Here is a 19,559-nt window from a genome sequence, read left to right as displayed (position 1 = left end):
AAACTTATTGACATAAATTCATGAAATAGTAGTTCAATAAAATTTTTAATGCAAGTCAACAAACGAGATGACATGGCTTTTCACCAGTGATCTCTCATAAGGATTAATATCTAAACATTTCCAAGAAGTAGCACACTAGAATGCAAGTGTAAAGTTTCACATAGTTTTCCCATTTTAAAAAATGTTATTCTATAAGTTTTGTTATATTTCAAGTAATTTCACTTTTACATTTTGTTTGCAGGACCATGAACACAATTTAGCTAATACAAATATTCTGCATCAGTCTGCTGTTTCAGTTTATAAGAAAGTGCAGGTATGTTAACATTTTCCTACAGTGAAGATGTATTTCCAATATATTCTTACCTCCATTCACAGGACAGCTTTTCCCAAACTGTACTGCCCTCTATATGCACAAATTGTCACTCACCACTAGCCTTGATATTCTCACCTACCCTCATGTTTTCATGTGTGGCAACTGCATGATAGCATGCAAATGAACATATGACAACCCTCCACCAACAGGAGCACGACACAACTCCTAGCACAGCTGACTCTCTCTATGCAGCTTAGCCCAAATTTACTTCAAGATTGAGTAACAGAAAACGAAGAAACCAGAAGTGGAGAGAAAGTGTGAGTGCAGATAAAAATAACTAGAATCCCACAATGACTTGAGGGAGACTGGCCTAATATTACCTAGATGAGCCCCCTTCATAAAGCACCCAAAGGAAGTCTATGGGGTGTGTGAATAGAGTATGTAAGATACACTCATGGGAGACCACACCACTTCTGAGCCAGGTATACTCTTTGACCATGAAAATGATGTGTCACAATAAGGGCAGAAACATAGGAGGAACCCCATAAATTAAATAAAGGGACCCCTGGTGTAGGTGGCTAGGGACCAACAATACCATAATAGGAATATCTAGCCCATGACAGCTTCACTACTGTTCACCTTGGACATGAGAACTGTAAGGGAAGAAAATCAACCATTCCAAGGAACTGCACCATCATGCGTATATGTCCAACACAATCATCACCAGTAGCCTCTAGAAACTGACATCCAGACAATGGTAAAAAGGTATACAGCAATGTGGAGGTTCAATTCCAGTCCAGAACCAGGCAGCATTAGGAATGAATCATCCAGTCCACAGTAGGAGGAGGGTACCTGGGCCACTCACATGTGAGGAGTTGTGTGGTTGGTCCAGCTCCAACAAACACCAGTACCCCCCAGGAACTGACATCCAGGCAATGATAGTAAAGAGGATACCCAGCCAGAGGAGTGAACTGCATTTTGGCAGAAATTATTTGGTTCATAACCAGGTGATATCTGGAATAGTACATCAGGTCTGTGGTGGGAGTGTCTACACACCATCTACAGTAGCAGAACATCACCACCCTACTTTCAACTGAGTGGAATTGAGCACACTCAGGAAGAAGCCTCCATGGTTTACCATCCCAGCAGCTAGAAATTGGTAAATGGTAATGACTCTTGTATTCTACTTGAAGAAGGGGGGAAAGTATGTTGGAGAGTCCAGACAAACTCAGCACCAAAGATAAAAAAAAACCTATATTGAAAAGCAAACTATTCCTGATTCAGTCAAATGAAGAAACGGCAGGGATGGGCAGCAATCTCCTTCTGTTTTACTCCTGTTAGTCCATGAGTGAACAGTCTGGGGCTAACAATTTATGACACAAAACACTGTGAGAAAAACCTGCAAACTGTATTGTGGAATACTCCATCTCAACGGTGGGCATTCTTGAGCTGAAAGGTTGAACAATGCAGATTTAAGTATACCTGGGATCTGTATATATGAGAAAGGCCCCTGTAAAGAAGAAAAGTAGAAAAAGAGCACCTACTCACTCACAGTGAAACTGTGGACTTCAAGATGGCTACAGGAGGCAGATGGTAACCCATGGAGCAGGAAATGGTGATAATGTGAAATAAATGTATGGGGAGTAGTCCATATGCCTGCATGTACTATATCCCCTAATGAATGATGAATCAGACAGCCAAGGACATGGTATAGTGATGGATTTGATGGGGAGACTTAGAATAAATAACAATCATCAAGAGACAGGGAGGACTAAGCCAGATGAATAAACTGGCAAATCCAACTCATAGAGGTAATAGGAGAAATATCATGGGAAAGGGAAGGGTACCAATGAATGATCAAACAGAAATGGGAACCAAGGAAGGGAGCAATGCAAGCCACATAACAGTAGAGAGCCCGGACTGGACAGAAGAAGTGATACAGATCAGAATGATGATAAAGGTGAGAAATGGAAGGGAGGGAAATGAAAATAAAGGCAAAATTGTCCTTACATGAGACCAATGTTTTGGGCAGAAAAGACCAATCCAAGTACAGGATGACATAGACCCTGTGATATAACATCCAAGAAACATCAAGAGCAAACAAATTGGAACATCAACATCACACACCAAAAGGAGGAGGAAAAAAGGTGTTTAAGGAGAGATGATATAAGGAATGGGATGACATGGGCTCAAAGGGAAGAAGTGTATGGGAATGGAAGATTACTTTGAGGTTCCAATCAGGGAGGACAGTAGGACATAGAGGATGGTGATGGCAAATGGAACGAAATAATAGGGTAAGAACTGGAGAAGTGAAGACATAGCAAAATCTTGTGAAACAGAATGTGGCTGACAAGGCCACACAATAACCAGCAATGGTGGATATGGAAAGCCCCTTATCAAAAAAACCAGGTAAAGAAGGAAGTCAAGTGTGGGAGAATAAGATGGGATGGAGGAAAACCATGATGAAAAGACCAACAGCAGCTGACATACTACTTACATTTTTAAACTGACATGGAGGAAAAGCAAATGGAATGGGAGATCAGGGAAGCAGCCCACGGGGAAAGTCTGGCCCATCTGGCAAGGAACCAATCAAAAGCCACGTGTGAAAACAGTGTTGGAACAGAAGGATGTAGCAACCCAGACTGAGGTTGTCTGAGGAGGGTGGATGAGAAGGGAAGAGGAGCAGGCAGAGAAGTGAAAACAATAGCTGCACTGGTGAAAGAGGTGCTACCAAGAGGATACAACACGGAGTGCCTTGTGTGATAGAGAGGACATAGGTAGAATATGGATGGGGAATAGTCATAGAGATAAAGGCCTCCCTATTTGTGACTAAGGGCATTGACAGCTACAAACAAAGTATGTGGAACTGGGGACCAAAACATGGGAAGCTTGGAATTCAGGTGGATGATGAATTCATCCAGTTCCAGAGTACCCCACTGGGAACACAGCCAGCCAAACACCTGTGGATCAAGGAACCACTTTGTGGGGAGAATCTTGTTGGGAGGTGATAAATGATCAATAACCAGATTCAGGGTCCCGTTATATGACATGCCAACAGGTGAATGTGATGGCTGTGGGTCCAAAACAAGAGGCCCATTGTGTGAAAACAATGAAACCTCGACCAATTGCCCCCTTGCTAAGTGATGTACAAGACAACCATTGAGTTGTTAGAATGGATCGTAACTGACCTATTTTTGGAAAGATGGAAGGAAGGGAACCAAAGCCTGATGGACAGTGAGCAGTTCCAAAATACTGATATGCAGAGATGACTCGCTGACAAACCAATGGCCCAAAATCTCCTGTGTCCAGGTATGCATCCCAACCTGAAAGAGATGCATCTGTGAAGAGGTGCACCTCTGGCAGAGGAGAAGGAAGAGAAACACCTGCTATGGTGTTCTCTCTGTCCAACCACCAAGCAATATCCACATAAAATGAAGGAAGGAGATGAAGAGTGGCATCCAAGGGATATCAAACAAGATTCCATTTATCTTGTAAAACCCACTGAAGAGGTCACACATGTAGGCTCAACTGAGGGAACTAGGGTCTCTAAAAAAGCCCATGTCTCCAAAAGAGACAGAACCTTTCATACAGTTAGAGAAGGAGAAGAGGAAATGGTCTGAACCAGAAGCTACATAGATTACAGGCAAAGAGTAGAAGAGTGGATCCGGCTGAGATGGAAATTGAAAAATACCCTGAGATTAATAAGGTACTGAGTGGGGAGAGGAATGACTTCTCCACCATGACCAGCCAACCTATCCATGCAGCCTCTTGAAGAAAAAATGAGTGTGAAGGGAAAAGGTGGCATGCTAAGGAACTAGAAGCAGCCAGTCATTCATATAATGATAAAATTGAAGACCCCTAGAATGGAGAATACAGGCAAAGGCCTTGACAACTCAACAAAAAAATGTAGGGAGCCAAACCTAGCCTGGAACTGGTAGATTTAACCACAACGGACAAAACAAAGAAAATGTCAGGATGCTTGAAATATGGAGATAAGCATCCAAGACATCTTAAGACCAGGAGTGAAAGCCCATAGAATAGATAGGTAGGACTCCATGGTGAAATGAGGAATTTATAGGAAGCAGTTCAAGGAAGAAAAATCCATGATGGGGCACTAGTCTCCAGTCTTCTTGGGGACTATGAACAAACTGGAAAATAAACCTGGCTGAGAAGGATCTCCCAGTTCTACAGCACCCTTGTGAATGGGAAGGATATGGGATGAAGGGACAAGGGAGAAAGGGAACTGAAATGAGCCCTTCAGAAAGAACCTGTAGAACCCAAGGATCTGTGGTAAAGGACTCCCAAACAGTGGCAAAGTGCAAAAGTCTGGCTCCACTGGACCCATACCCACCACATAGTCACCAGTACCACTGGGGACACTGAAGCTGTCAATGAATGACATGATGGTTAACCTCAGAAGCCCATGTAGCATTAGAGGAAGGAAGAGGATGAGACAAATGAAGAGGTTGAGAAAATTGGGAAGCCACTAGGGAAAGGGAGGTGTGCAAACTGTGAACTCAACTATGGTCTTCAGTGAGTCAGGAAGACCCACAAGACATCTTGCCTTAAAAAGAGAGCCATGTGCAAGTTCCATAAGGAAATGGGGGTAAACACATATGGGAAAAAAGGACATTCCAACAAAAGAGACTCTAACAATAGCGGAACCATGTTTGAAGGAAAAGGGCAGAAGAGGACAAACAGACAAATGTAGAAAAAAGTAAGGCATGAGTCTCCACCAAAAATTTCTCAGGTGAGCAATGAAATGCCTCAGACAGAAGTTGAATTGAGGAAAGGGAACAAAAGAGGGAGGATTATGTGAGGCAGATATGGGAAAACATTACCAAAGCATTGGGATTCGAACCCCACAGAAGTAGAAAATAATTCAACTGCTGGGAGTCCCAAAGAGGAAACACAGACCTATGGTAAGCCATAGCATGGGCTTCCATGTTACATGGGGGTTGAGGCACAGTGACCCCTGAATATAATTTGTCTGCAAACCTATAAGCATACAGTCAACCTATAGGTAGTTCCACTGGAGCTTAATGTGTGGCATAGGAAGGGGGAGGAAAATGGCTGTTGAAATCCTCATCCTCTTGTTCAGGTATCAGGTGAATCAAGAGCCTGCATGAAAGTCATCAACTCCTGGTAAACCAAGGCCATAACATCTTCCACGTACAATTGTGTACCCGAAGCCACTGTAGTCGAAGTAAGGTAACTGTAGTAGAAACAGCAGTGGTAATAGTTGTAATGTGAAATTCAGAATTCAAGGCAAATACGAGTAGAAGTAGAAAAGCCAAACAGGGAGCTCCAAAGAATTATGATCAAAAACACGTAATGCTAACATGTGCTAACAAACAATTGCAAAATACAAGTGTAGCAAACATAAAGAAAAATTAAGTTTCCATAAAAAAAAGGAACTGATTGAAAATTACATAAAGGAAAGAACAAGAAAAACATGTCTTAACATCATGAGTGCCAATCAAGAAGTGAATTTGAGCTAAGCTGCATAGAGGGAGTCAGCTGTGCCAGTTGTGTTGTTGTCCTATTGGTGGGGGTTATCATATGCTTATTTGGATGCTATCATGCAGCTGCCTCATGTAAAAACATGTGTGGGTAGGTGGGAATATCAAGGCTAGTGGCAAACAAAAATGTTCACACAAAGAAGACAGTACAAGTCTGGAAAAGCTATTCTGTGAGAGGAGGTAAGATATGACATTAGAAACTGTCTTTGTTGCTAATTTTTATATCTACCTGTTCCACTTAAGTCAATATGACTGAGCCAATGGCAAAATTATATTTATCATTTCTAAGTTATTAAAGAAAAACAATGAAGCAATTAAACATTTTTCTCTTTATGTTCTATGCCTTCAGAGTGGACTTTAACCTGACTACCAAGAAGGTGGGATTGGTACTTAGGTAAATGTAGGCATATGAAATAAAAAAGGATTTTTGGCACAAACCTCTTTCTTTCATTGCATCAAGCAAAATCTTCAAGCACTGATACCTCCCATGTTGTGCTGCTGTGAAAATTGGGGTCATTCTACATTCATCCTGTACATCTAACATACTATTAGCTGCTAGTAATATTTGCACCATGTCTAAATTTCCAGTTGTGGCTGCTTCATGTAAGGGATGCCAACCACTGCAGTCACCCACATTCACATTAGCTTGACCAGTGTCCACCAATAACTTGACCACTAAAGTCGAACCAGCTCTACAAGCTGTAAAAGAAAGAAAGACCAATAAACTGTCAGAATGGTAATTGTTCAACATGTTGATCTTTCAATCCTATCATACAGATTTTACATACAGCAATATTTACATTTGATTAACAATATTTTACTTATTAGCACAAGTAATGATAAACTGACTGATGCAAACACATATACTAAATAACTGATTCTTTCTAGGGATCATACTTTAAGTATAAGTTCTTAGTTGGTGATACACGTTCATTATTATTAAACTTCAATTCTCTCAGTGCAAGTTAGACTATTAATTATCTGTAAAAGTTCAGCATAGGGAAGCTATCATTGTGGGACCTATAAAGCTTTCTTGAGCTTAACAGCCTGCTAAATGGAATAACAAATATTATGCAAACTCATGACTTCACATTTGTATCAAATATAAAGTTCAATTTTACTCCAAGTTAGTTAATGTTTAGTATACTGTTTGAAGTAAAAGTTCATCACCTGCTAATAGAGGGGTTTCCTCTTCATTATCAGAAATGTTGACATTAGCTCCATATCTCAAGAGCATCCTGACAGCAGTGGCAGCATCTTCTCCATGTCTCCGTTTACATGCAAGCAAGAGAGCTGTTTCACCCTCGTGAGTCTGCCAGTTAACATCAGACTTAGCTATTAATAAAATATATTTATAATTTTAGAAAAACACGTAGGTACAAGAAGTCTTGATAGAAATAAATAAAATTTTACAAAACAACAGACTATAACCCTGTTTCATTTTTAAACACTACTACTGTAAAATGGGGTGATGTAAGACAGACTATAAGCCTCTTTCATTTTTAAACACTACTACTGTAGAATGGGGTGATGTAAGACAGACTATAAGCTTCTTTCATTCTTATGCACAACTACCAGTACTCACTTTGTCCATTTTTAATTTATAGCCACAGGTTTTATGCACAAAATATTTAACAACCACACCTAGTGCCCAATTCTATGAGGCAAACAAATAAATCATGAGCTAAAGAAAGTATACAGTTTATGACTTGTTTTATGAAAAAGTAAAACGATACTGTTCATTTCAATTTCAAAATTCATTGCTCTTTTTGTTTTATAGAAGACAAATAATGTAATTTTATCAATTCCATTAACTAAATTAAAAACTTATAAATTCTATCTGAAGTACATTTTATTAATAGTTAATGTATACTTTCTTCTCCTCTTGAATACATGGAAAGCATTTGTAATTGAGCTTAAAATCAAATAAAAAACTTTGCCATTATTCAAACATGTTTTATTTGTACTATTGTTCAACTTCTTACGAGCCAATTCCCATTCAATAGTTTGCCAATCAAGTTTTAATAACATAAAGAGGGTACCTGTTGTCTGACATGAGGTGTGATTGGCTGTTTTTTATATTTATGGTAATTAAAATCATTTCCCTGAGTATTTATGGAATATAACCCATATAAAAGCCAATTTTGTGTCATGTCACACTTCATTTCTCAAAACAGAAGGAGTCTTAAAAGTCAAATTGCATATATCCAGATAGAATAATTTGATTACTATCTGACCATTATGATTTTAGTGACAGGGGTGCAAGAGGACAATGGGAGGATGGGAGAGGGGTGCCATGAAAAGTTACAAGTGTAGTGAGTGTTGGTATAAGAAGCCTAAAGTAAAGACAGTGTGGGATCACCTAGCCTAGAACCAAGTGCATAAAATTTATCATGAAAGTTATAATATCAATTCAAAACACATACTGGCTTTTCTATATATTACAAGCTGCTAATCTAACTGATTTTTTACCAATAATTATGAATACACCACAAATTCATTTCAAGAATGATCTTAATTTTGATTGGCTCACAAAGAAATTTAACAACATTTGACTGCCTTGACTGCACTTTTCTGCCTCTTTGTTGGTCAAGCTTGATTTCACAGAATTAATTTATTTCAATTAGATATGAAATGTGAGGTTAGGGTATACTACAGGGTGGGGGTGGTAGTACTTGCCAGATAATTTTCCAAACTGGTAATAAATTGTTTACACTAAGTGATCACTTGCCAATATTTTTATAAAATGTAGAATCTTATTAGTCAATTACACTAACTAGTTTGACTTTATGACTTGTTTGCTTGACTGAATGAATAATAAGTAGCCTGTTTACATAAATCACGTTGGTAATAGTGGTTAAGCAGCATGTTTACATAACAGGTCGTGATGTCAATAGCAGCAATTATAACTGAAAAACAAATACATTAAACCATTATTAAGGAGCCAGCAGCAATAACACATTAAAACATAATGGGTATTCCACATAACATATGCAGAAGTTTAATAACATGTTTGTCACATGAAAAAAGTATACTTTTCTACGGACCTTCGGAAATCAGAATTATGAAGCTTGAGGGATATATGAAAAAACTACAGCACAAAAAATTGGACAAAATTTTTTGAGTCAAATCTAAAAAAATAATACCCAGGTGCACAACCTTAGAATCCCCTTAGTAGGTGGATGAAGTTTCAGGTTATTTCTTCTTGGAGCTATGGCAGTCACACACACAAACAAGCGCTTTTATTATTACATAAAAACACAAAAATACCCAGGTGCACACCCTCATAATTCTCTTAGTATGTATGCAAAGTTTCAGGTTTCTAGGTTCTTTCCTCTTGGATCTATGGCAGTCACACACACAAAGACAGGCTCTTATATTATTATAGATAACAGATGTTGCAAACATAAATTATCTAAATAATTAAATAGATTAATATTATACAATCACTGTTTGCAATTTAAAACATTAAGACAAAACTATTCATATTGTCTCATGCTTGAAATTTTCCAATATTCTTAGGTAGTGTTCTTCATTAAGATCTATACTTATGTAATGTTGTGTATGCTAAAAGCTTAATTCAGTTGTTTGTGATGCTATGGCCATCTGCCATCTGGACCTTTCAAATGTTATAATGGAAATGCCTGTAAAAGAAACACATTGAATTAATGCTTATTCCCAAAAGGGTAACAAGGTCTGATATTTTGCTGCTTTTCACATTAAAAAATTACTCCTCAAAATTCAATTCTCAGTGAAAATTTAGTATGGTGAATATCAGGCCTTTCAATACTGCAACAGTAATTCTGTTTCAGAGAATACTTAAATAATTGAGTGTGTGTGTGTGTTTTCGTGGTAATGGCACAATGATTTACAGCAAGTAAGTATACTTGTATAATAAAATAAACTTTATTGAAACATAAAATTATGTACATACAAGCATGCAGATCTGTAGAATCAACAAATTCTTCAGAATGCAGACTATTAAACTTTTGAATTATTTTACTTACTGCTAATTTTTATTTGCATTATACAGTTCATACACATTAATAAAAAATACAATGACTTTTACAGATATCTTTGCTTTACATCCCGTACAAATGCCAAAGCTTTGTAAACTGATTCTCTCCTGCTTAAAAGTTTCTTGAGCAGAGAACAGCATAGTAGCAACAAAGATGACGACAATATACTACAAAGTTTCTGTGTTTATATAATTCATTCTATTATTTTATTTAATTATGCTAAACCAATATAAAAGCAATAAATTTCCACCTAGCTTTAGAAGTTAAAACTTAAGAATTTTTTTTTTTTCACAAAGGAGCAATGAGCTATTAATAATAGTGATGTTTGTGTGTAAAATGTCTAGAAGGGAACATTATCATGCAAGGACTTGAATTTAGGATCTTATATTTTTAACTAACATTTGTTTAAGGGAAATCTTTATCAGCTCAATTGTTCTGCAGCCTTCTTTTGCCTATGGTACAGTAATTACAGATTACATAATGGCAAATTATAAATTCTTTATAGTTGAAAATATTTCAGTTACTTATCCAAATCTGAGAAATTTCATATTTTTAATAAACAGAAAATACCCGCTAAACAGCAAAGTTAATAATTACCTAGGTTTTAGTTTTATTAAGAAAAATTAATCAAAATATGTAAAAAACCAGAATTTCTAAACAAGTAAAAGAACCGTCTTACACATGCAAGTAAAACTGCTTAGTATTGTCCCATACACCCCTACAAAAAATTAGCACTGTTAACGTACACAGCTTTTCTGAACATACTGTACTTATGACATTCTATCAATCATTCTAGATAATGTCATACACGTCTGCTTTATGGGCAAAATCTTGTACAAAAATTATTACTCCATTGGCATCACCAGAAATTTTTAGGTCTTTTGTTTTCTGTTAATGGTAAATCTTTCTTAGATATGTGCACAGTTTGCCCCTGATGAAGAAAGGTCCAACTTTTGAAAGCCCTTGGGTTACAGGGTTTTGTAGTTGTCTTAAATTGATTTTTTGAACCCATGTGTTCCTAACATCATGAATATATATATGTATGTATACATACACATACATAAAACACAGGTTTTGAACAAGTTGAAATAAATATTCCTACAATTCTAGAGAAAAACTGGACACTAGTTACTCCTTACTCATTTGAAATTTATACATATGTCACAATTATATACATATATGGCTAAATCTCATTTAATAACTATTACTGTAAAAGCTTCTATCATTGGGCAGATTTTTTTAATCATTTGGTAAAAATAATGCATAGTCCAGTCCACTTAACAAATGATATGTGCCTTATTTCTTCGACTGGAAGTTTTAAACTTACAGCTTCCTGGACTAATAATAATGAAGAGATAAGCATAACTCACAAATAAAACTTGACAGTCACTTACTTTTTAAATTTCTTCTCATATCTATGATGCAAACTCAAAACCAGCTAACAGACTCCTAGCTCACTGTTTAACTGGCTGACTAACAGACTCTTAACTCACTGTCTAACTGGTTGACTCATTAACTGACTCACTCTGATGTTTTTATGCAATATGTTTTCCCAAAGATCTCCTGCAAACTTTGTGACATCATGTAAAGTCTAGACACTAAGGAAAGATCTAGATATCACAAATCATCATGTAATGCCAAAAACTTCCAGTAAATAATACAAAATGTCTAAATTAAAACATTAAAAACATAACCTAAAACACAACCTTCTCCCAGAATTGTTAAGTCCCTTGAACAGTCCTGTTACACAAAAAAATACAATACACTTAATGTAAAAGTCCATAATTCTTAATAAAATTACTCTTTATAATTCACAACATTAACATTCATACATCTACCCTTGCAAAATACAATCTCAGTTCTAATTAACAAAAAAAATGTGTTCATTATCTTATTTACTCTCTCTAAACTGTTCGTTCACCAAATAGTTTTTTTCAGTGGTTTCCTTTTCCATGGGTTATGATACAAAAAATGAATGACTCCTTGTCCTTTATCATCACTTGCTGTCTAGTCAGAATGGGAAGATAGTCGAGGAAATCCATTAGTGGCTCCATCATTGGTGATACTCTAAAAGTGGTCTTGACATGAGTCTTTGGCTGTCCAGCAGGTTGACTGAAGGTAAGCAATTAGCTTTTCTCTTTTCCATATCCTTCCCAAAATTACCATGAGGGGTGACCATCGATGTGGATCACCTATTTTTCTGGATGCTATTCTGTTGCACTTCACTTGAAGTCCAACCTTTGGTGGTGGTGATGTTGTATAGTGTATGGGAATTTACTTGTCATAGACTGTGAAGCTACTCAAACCTTATATTCATGATCCACGTTTCCACGTGAAGTTTATTCTCAATAAGCACTCTTCCTCAATGTCAATTACAAAACATCATTACGTGTAAAGAAGCTTACTACAGTGATGATTATTTCCAACTCTGCTCTTGCTGGAATTTTATATCCACTTTTTTTTTTCCATTAATCCATCTTCTTTCTTCATCACTTGAGGAATTTTCCTATTTCTCATTACCATATCAGCTCAAACAATTAAAGATGTAGAGCTAATGTTGATTAACATGCTGATTGGTTTCCCATCAATAAACCTGTTGACTCATAAACTGGTTTCTTTAAATAATACACTCCTTATTTCTATTGGGCTGAAGGAATATATTCATCCTCAAAATAATTTCTTCTTGGTTAAATATCAATGACTTTTTCATCACAATCTTGGATGTAATGCCTATGTTTTACACACAGCGGTTTCTTTCTGCTATCTTTTCTGAGTAAACAGCTATCCAATATAATATTTCTGTCTACAGTCCCTATAAATATGCCATTTTAAGTTGCAATCAAAATACCTTCTGTCATATGGTTAAGTTCTTCCTTTCTCAATCAACAGATGTCTAATGAACATTTGAGCTCTTCTAGATCTTCAACACAGCAAGTTGATGTTTTAATACCATTTGACCTGATAAGTTTATAATTCCTGGGTGGTAAAATCAGATGTTTATCTTCAACTTAGAATGGTTCAAGATTCATCCAACTGGACAGCTTACTTTAGCAATATAAATTTGCTTTGCTTTAGCTTGATTCGCATATTCTCATTCACTATAAGTCCATGAATTGGTCATATTCAGTAGTGATAACATGTGTATCTAATGAGTTCTCCTATTAGGTGTTTAAAGAATGAAACTTTGCTGGATGCAGAGAGAAATGAGGATGGTTTTATCCTTGCATTTACCAATTCATTTTCCAGATGTTTTACTCTGTAATTGATCTCCTATTTTACATTGTGGATTTCACCATTACAATTCTGCTGCACTTTGCTGATGTCCTTTTGTACTTTTGCAATTTTTTTATTACAGTCTCTTTTCGTAATACCTCAATTTTGCTGTTATAATCCTTCTGCACATCTCCAATAGTCTCTTTGATCTTGTCTTCAATTAAATTGATTTTTGGTCTTAATTCTTTAAATCTTATGTCCCTTTTTTTTCTTGGTTTTCTTTTAACTTTTTGCTAACTTTCTTCTTCCTTTAATTTTCTGTCTCTTTCTTCTTGCTCTTCTTTTAATGCTCTGTCTCCTTCTACTTGTTCTTCTTTCCACTGTTTAATTATTTCAAATATCTAATATCACTTCAAGCACAAGTAATCATCTTGAAGTTTAGTGTAGAGTTTATAATCATACTTCTGACATCAGTATCATAATGACTTTATCATTAGACAGGTTCTTTTCCATTATGAAGTAAACATAAAACTCAAAGTCCAGTTCACTTATTGAAAATGGTATTATATTTCTTCAACTGAATGTTTTACAATTAATATTAACTTCCTATCAAAGCAAGCAACCAACTTAGATCCAAACTAAAATTCAATGTGATGTTTGTAATACTTAAAGCTTTTCTTATGTTATTATTCTTTCATCTCTATGAGATAAACTCAAATTGGTTAACAAACTCCTAACCACTCACTTTTGTGTCTTTATTCAATATTTTCTCCCCAAATCTACAAAGATTTGAGGCTATGTCAAGTCTAGACACTAAAGAAACTTCTAGTCATCACACATCAACATTATGCAATATCCAAAAACTTCCTTCATCGAATAATACAAAATATTTAGATTAAAATATTAAAAACACAACTTTCACCACTATTTTATACCTTAATATATACGTTAAATATATTTCTGTAACACACTGTCTTAAGAGCATGTTAGTGTAAACAAACAGACAGAGCTTTCTGAAGCATGTGTGACTGCTCAGTTGTAAAGTAAAATAATAAGAAATCATCCTGGCCAGAAGTTGACTTTATAATATAGCATTTGAATAGTTACTACAGTGTAGAATGGTAGGGTACTTGCCCATTCACATTGTACTGAGAAAGGAGACCACTTGTCATGTAGTATGTTTGAATACAGTATGGTTGTGCTAAGGATACTGATTTAACTGTTAACTTGGAAATAATTATTATTTGTTATTCACACACCATTAACACATCCCCCAGCAACATCCATTCTCTTTTACTGCAAGCTCAGTAATAGTATAGGTTTTATGAATAAAATCTCAGAGAAGTTGCATGTTGTATGCCTGACAGTGAAGTGAAAAGTAATTTGAGTGCCTAAAAGCTCTAGTGAAAGTGAATGATTTTATGATTGAAAGCTCAGTAAAAGTGTATGTTCTTGTACAGATGATATTCCAATCAATTCTTAAAGCTAATAAACAAATGGTTTCATTTTAAACATTATGCACTAAATAAAATACTTAAATATTGTGATAATAAACATTAAACCATGCTTAAGAAGTGATAATAAACATTAAACCATGCTTAAGAAGTTCTTCCAAGCATCGCAGATCTTTGGACACAGCAGCAGCTTCATGAAGAGGTCTCCACCCTCGGTTATCAGCTGCATCAACAGGTCGCCCCATTCTAACAAGTTGTTTCAACTGCTTGTAGCTCCCAACCCTTGCTGCTCTGCCAACTGATGAGCAAGTGTCTTCCCATGCTTCACAAAATTCCATCTAGAATATGAGACATTGAGAAATATGTTTTCTATGAATAGGGTTCTTTATTATCAAATAGTTAACTTAAATACATATTAACATCAGAATGAAATACTACTTGCTTAATAGTGAGAATAAAAAGTTAAAAGAAAAAATACTGTAAAATATTTAATAGGCAAAATTCTAGCCTCTGATAAAAGAAGCTTTACAAAATCATTTATTGGAATGATGTCATGATATAAAAGACTGTTTCGTTCAGATAGTATTGATCAATTTATTTTTGTGAGTGAATATTTTATTATTGTTTAGTTTTTGTTATAATAAGAGTTAAAAGCGGATGATTGTAAGAAGTTTTTTTAATAATTCATTGATGTCAACAGCAGACAGATAATAGCAAAAAGAAAATAAAGTTGGTGTAAAGGTAACTAGAAGTGATAGGCCTAATGATTGACATACGCCTAACATTTGATAAGTTAGAGTGAAACTAACAGTAGAAATGAAGATAGAAAAATAATTTTATTTCATCAAAGCATGGTTCTAAAGTAATTGAATCAGCCTGAGTGCAGAGGATCTTCAAAAGAAAGAAAATGAAACAATTATGTTAACTTGCACCACAATTGTAAGTGAACCACAGAAAATACTAGTGCGATAGAAATAGAGAAAATAGTTTGGCTTGTCAACTGAAATTCTAAAGTAATTGAATAGGCCTAAGTGGGTATTTGACAAGAAGGAGAGAATTAAATATTAACAGTGTTTATGATATCTCCATAATATCTTTAGTGTTGAAGAATTTATTGTACATATGTTAACTTGTTCTGAATATATATATTATTGTGAAAACAAGTGAAGTGTGTGTTGTTTGTTCATTATTGAATTTATCATGAACAAGTCACAGACACCTACTGTAGAATAATCCTAAGCCCAACAACATAGTATATATAGAAATATAACTAAAGCCTTTTTATTTTGACAATTAGCAAAGATCAGATTTTTAAATTCTGACAAATCTGATATCACAAATGAAAGACAAAAAGAATCCACCAAACAGAAATTTTGCCTTACTAATCTAGTTTTACCTATTTTTGAGGATGTTACTTATTTTGTTTGTTTGTTTGTAGTTAAGCACAAAGCTACACAAAGGACTTACTTATTTTGTATGTACAGTGGAAAGGGTATGGACAAAAACAAAATAAGCTTAGAAAATCACACTGGTTGAAGAAAGACTAGTCAAATGGACTGAAGGGCAGTTGCATGATAAATAGCAAACAGTTGTTATTAATAGTCTAGTCCAGCTACACCTTTGCTCCTAGTGTCTCAGGGGTCAGTGCTTGGACCTTTGCTTCTTATTTAGAGATATTTGGTAAGGGCATAATTTTGTAAGTTAGTAAAGTCTGCCCATTAACTCCATCACTAATACCACCTGTACTGATGATGTTAAGGTATATTAAATATGACTTGTATCAACTGGTATTGTGAATAAATAGATTGTATCTGGCAAATTACCTTTATAATTAAGTGCAGGTAACTACTTGAGCTATCAGGATTTTGATTCTGTTTAACAGATGGAAATTCACTCAGTAGGATGACACAGATCTTTGTTGTTAATAGCAAAACTAGCAGAATTTTAAGATGTATCTACAGACATATCGATAAAAAATCATAACAGGTAATTATCTCTCTATACAAAACTAATTATGCCTTGTGATGTTTTCACATATGTGACTTGTTTCAAGGTCTAAGCCGCATATTTAAATTCTGTAGCAAATTTGTTAATCCAGTTTGAAAAGTTAGGGTCAATCTTAAAAATCCTGTAATTATCTGAAACAATGAACCAAATTAAATTGGGTGTTACATGAAACAAATGATTTATATTTTTCTTAAAACTTTACATATCCAAAAACTTTTACTGTCACACAATGCTTTTCATTTATCTATATTTCTTAATGTTAATACTGTAATCAGTTTGGGGATTCAGAAAATGTACTGTCAAAAATCAAAAACTGTGAATTTCATGGTGTGATATCACTTCAGTAGTGCATTAGTGTACCTATAACTATGTAATAATTTACTTATAACAACAAAAAATATGAATAATTTAGTTTAGCATGCTGGTGTGCTGTCAAATCTCATCTTTGTAACAGTAATGACCATGCTTGTAACATAAATGTTCAGAGTTTTACAAGAATAACACAGACCTAAAACAATTATAATGAAGCATCTTTCCTTCATTTCCTTTGGGTAGATTTCTATTTCTGTTAATTTTATTCAATGTTGCATTGTTTTTTGGTTTTATTTCAAATATAAGTTATGTACTACTCATTTGCATCATCCACTTCTCTTCTGCCTAATGCAAGAATGAAACAAAATTCACAACAGTGTGAAAGGATAGTTGTTTGTTATTCTACTTCTCATGATGATTATGCAAGAAAGAGTTATTTTTAAATGTACCAATGCTAATGCATTATGAAATTAGTAACTAAACAAATTTGTTGCCTTATTCTCTTTAAATTGTACACTTTTCTAGTTTTTGGCAAATTTACAAGAGACAAAGTTAACCGTTGGATAGTTTTCCATTAAGACCTAAACTTTTACTCTGGTGGATTTGATAAATTTATTGATATTACATAAAATCATGTAAGTAGGAGGTAGATATCTTAAATTCTTGCTTCTATTCATGTTCAATTTGTGTTTCATATTGGTTGTAAACTTTAATAACCTATTTTTAACGTGAGAAAATCCTGAAGAGTAGAACTTAAAGCTATGACAAATCATGACACAAATCAACAAACTAAGAATTTTCAAATTTTCAGCATTTGACTTATAAACTACATTTTTACATTAAGTTTATGGACACACATATAGAATAGAATTTATTTAATTTTTGAATATAACACTGTATAATGTCAAATGTTCACTTTCACCCACCCAAAGGAAAATTCATAGTGAGTTAATCAATTAGTGTCATGAGTAATGAAAATAATGAACTAGTTAAAATTAGTTTCTGATTATTCCAACTAATCAAATCTCATATGAAAACAATCAGTTAACTGACTTATCAATAAGTATGGTGATTAATTGATCAGCAAATTCCAATATTCACCCAGCTCTGTCATTTGTTCCTCTAAAGTGTGGGTATTCTAGTTGCATGTGAACTATATTGGAAGGTAACAAGCTCAAAGGACCTAATACATATATCCAGCACAATTTTCTTGTAGACTGACTAGAAAAAACTTAATGAGGCTTTGCTATCACATCAGCCCTAGTGTCCCTTAAACCAAGGGTCACTTTCTTATTTATCTTCTTCATGCAAGTCTATGGGTTATAGAGGGATTGAAATATTACATTCCCAGGGAATTTACTTAGCTTGAGGAATTTCACCTCTTTAGTTGATTTTCCTGATCGGGAATGCATGATTCATCCGTATTCTTTTAGTTATGAACAATGAAATTAAACATATTGCATAGATTAAATAAAAGAATAATTCATGAAGAAATGCAACTTTACATGAGGGAATATAATCCTGCTGATAGCTTTCTTTCAAGCGAATGTAATTTAATTTCATTATTTCTATCCTTGTTATATGCCAAACATTCATCAACATGGAAAATTAATGGGAATTGGTACTTTTTTACTTTCAGGCGTAAAGTGACAATTATATTAGATAACATTAAACCTATATCCTGTACCTTCCCACTATTATACATCACTGTACAAACTTCAACGGGGGGTTGGAGAGTCTCTTAATGGGAACTTATATGAAAGAGAACCTGCTCTTCTTACTGGTTATAAATATGTCCCACAGCCATGAAAAGATAACTAACATACATAAGCTTGCTTGCACACTAGTAAAACCTGAAGCCATTCCTAAATAAGCTGCACTCACAAGTTTGAGCATTCTCCTGAATTAATGCCATTAACATCAAAAGTTTTTTTGTTTTTTTTTAATAAAACTTTGTATTTTCTCTCTTATTTTGTCCATCCTAACCATGTAGTATTTTCAATTTAAAACTGATTCATCAACAGGTGTCAGGAAAATTATGAAATTTATTATTGAAGTATTTAGACTGAGTGTTCATTCATCCAATATATGAATAAACAAGCTAGACAAACTTCAAATTAATCAAAAAAGGGGAAAAAATGTACCCACTAATGACAAAAAGTTCTCACTTCTGACTAGTCAGTGTTCTTGGTCATGAAATCTCCTTCCTCTCAAAATCGAACACTCCAACACCAAACTTGAGCATCAGAAAGATGGTATTTTCTGTAGACAAACTAGGAGTGAACTGAACATAAAATGTTTCTAACTGACTGTAAGCTTTAGCAAACTATTTTTAGTTGGAAAATTCTGAAATGTAGATATCGGAGTTCTGATATATCACAACACAGATAAATGAAAACTGAGAATTTATGTTCCTTTTGCAAATTAAGAAAATAAAATTTGAGTTATAAGGTGCATTTATAAATCAAGTTTATTAACATAAATTGAAAACATAGTTGTTTAATTAATTTTCAATTTAACATGCTCACTTTTACCCACTCAAATTCCATTTCAATGATGAGGAACCCACGTTGAGATTAATAATGCTTGGAGGTGGTTTGAATAGTTAATGAAGAAAAACTTTAATATAAGTTTAGCATAACAGCAACTTATATGGTTTTGCTGTGTTGCGTCAGCGAGGTCACGTGACTAGTATCACGCCACCCGTTCTCTAGAAATA

General features: G+C 34.7%; 1 protein-coding gene across 4 annotated transcripts in view; it reads right to left on the bottom strand.

Annotated features, from left to right (window-relative positions):
- Nucleotides 1-19,559, bottom strand: part of LOC106472928 (ankyrin repeat and SOCS box protein 3-like) — a 47,280-nt gene that overhangs the window by 25,450 nt on the left and 2,271 nt on the right. Inside the window, exons 2-5 of one of the 4 annotated variants that reach the window (XM_022401465.1) lie at nt 18,989-19,102; nt 14,661-14,859; nt 7,006-7,170; nt 6,274-6,534 (exon numbers count right to left, since the gene is read on the bottom strand). In XM_022401465.1, coding sequence (XP_022257173.1) covers nt 6,274-6,534; nt 7,006-7,170; nt 14,661-14,859 — 625 coding nt within the window. In that variant the 5' untranslated portion in view covers nt 18,989-19,102. Of the gene's footprint in view, nt 1-6,273; nt 6,535-7,005; nt 7,171-11,248; nt 11,453-14,660; nt 14,860-18,988; nt 19,103-19,559 lie in introns of those variants that run through there. The other 3 variants (XM_022401466.1, XM_022401467.1, XM_022401464.1) reach the window with 3 other exon arrangements.

This window comes from Limulus polyphemus, unplaced genomic scaffold (genome assembly GCF_000517525.1).
Source record: "Limulus polyphemus unplaced genomic scaffold, Limulus_polyphemus-2.1.2 Scaffold5742, whole genome shotgun sequence".
Classification (NCBI taxonomy): Eukaryota; Metazoa; Arthropoda; class Merostomata; order Xiphosura; family Limulidae; genus Limulus; species Limulus polyphemus.
This window is presented reverse-complemented; position numbering and strand designations above follow the sequence as displayed.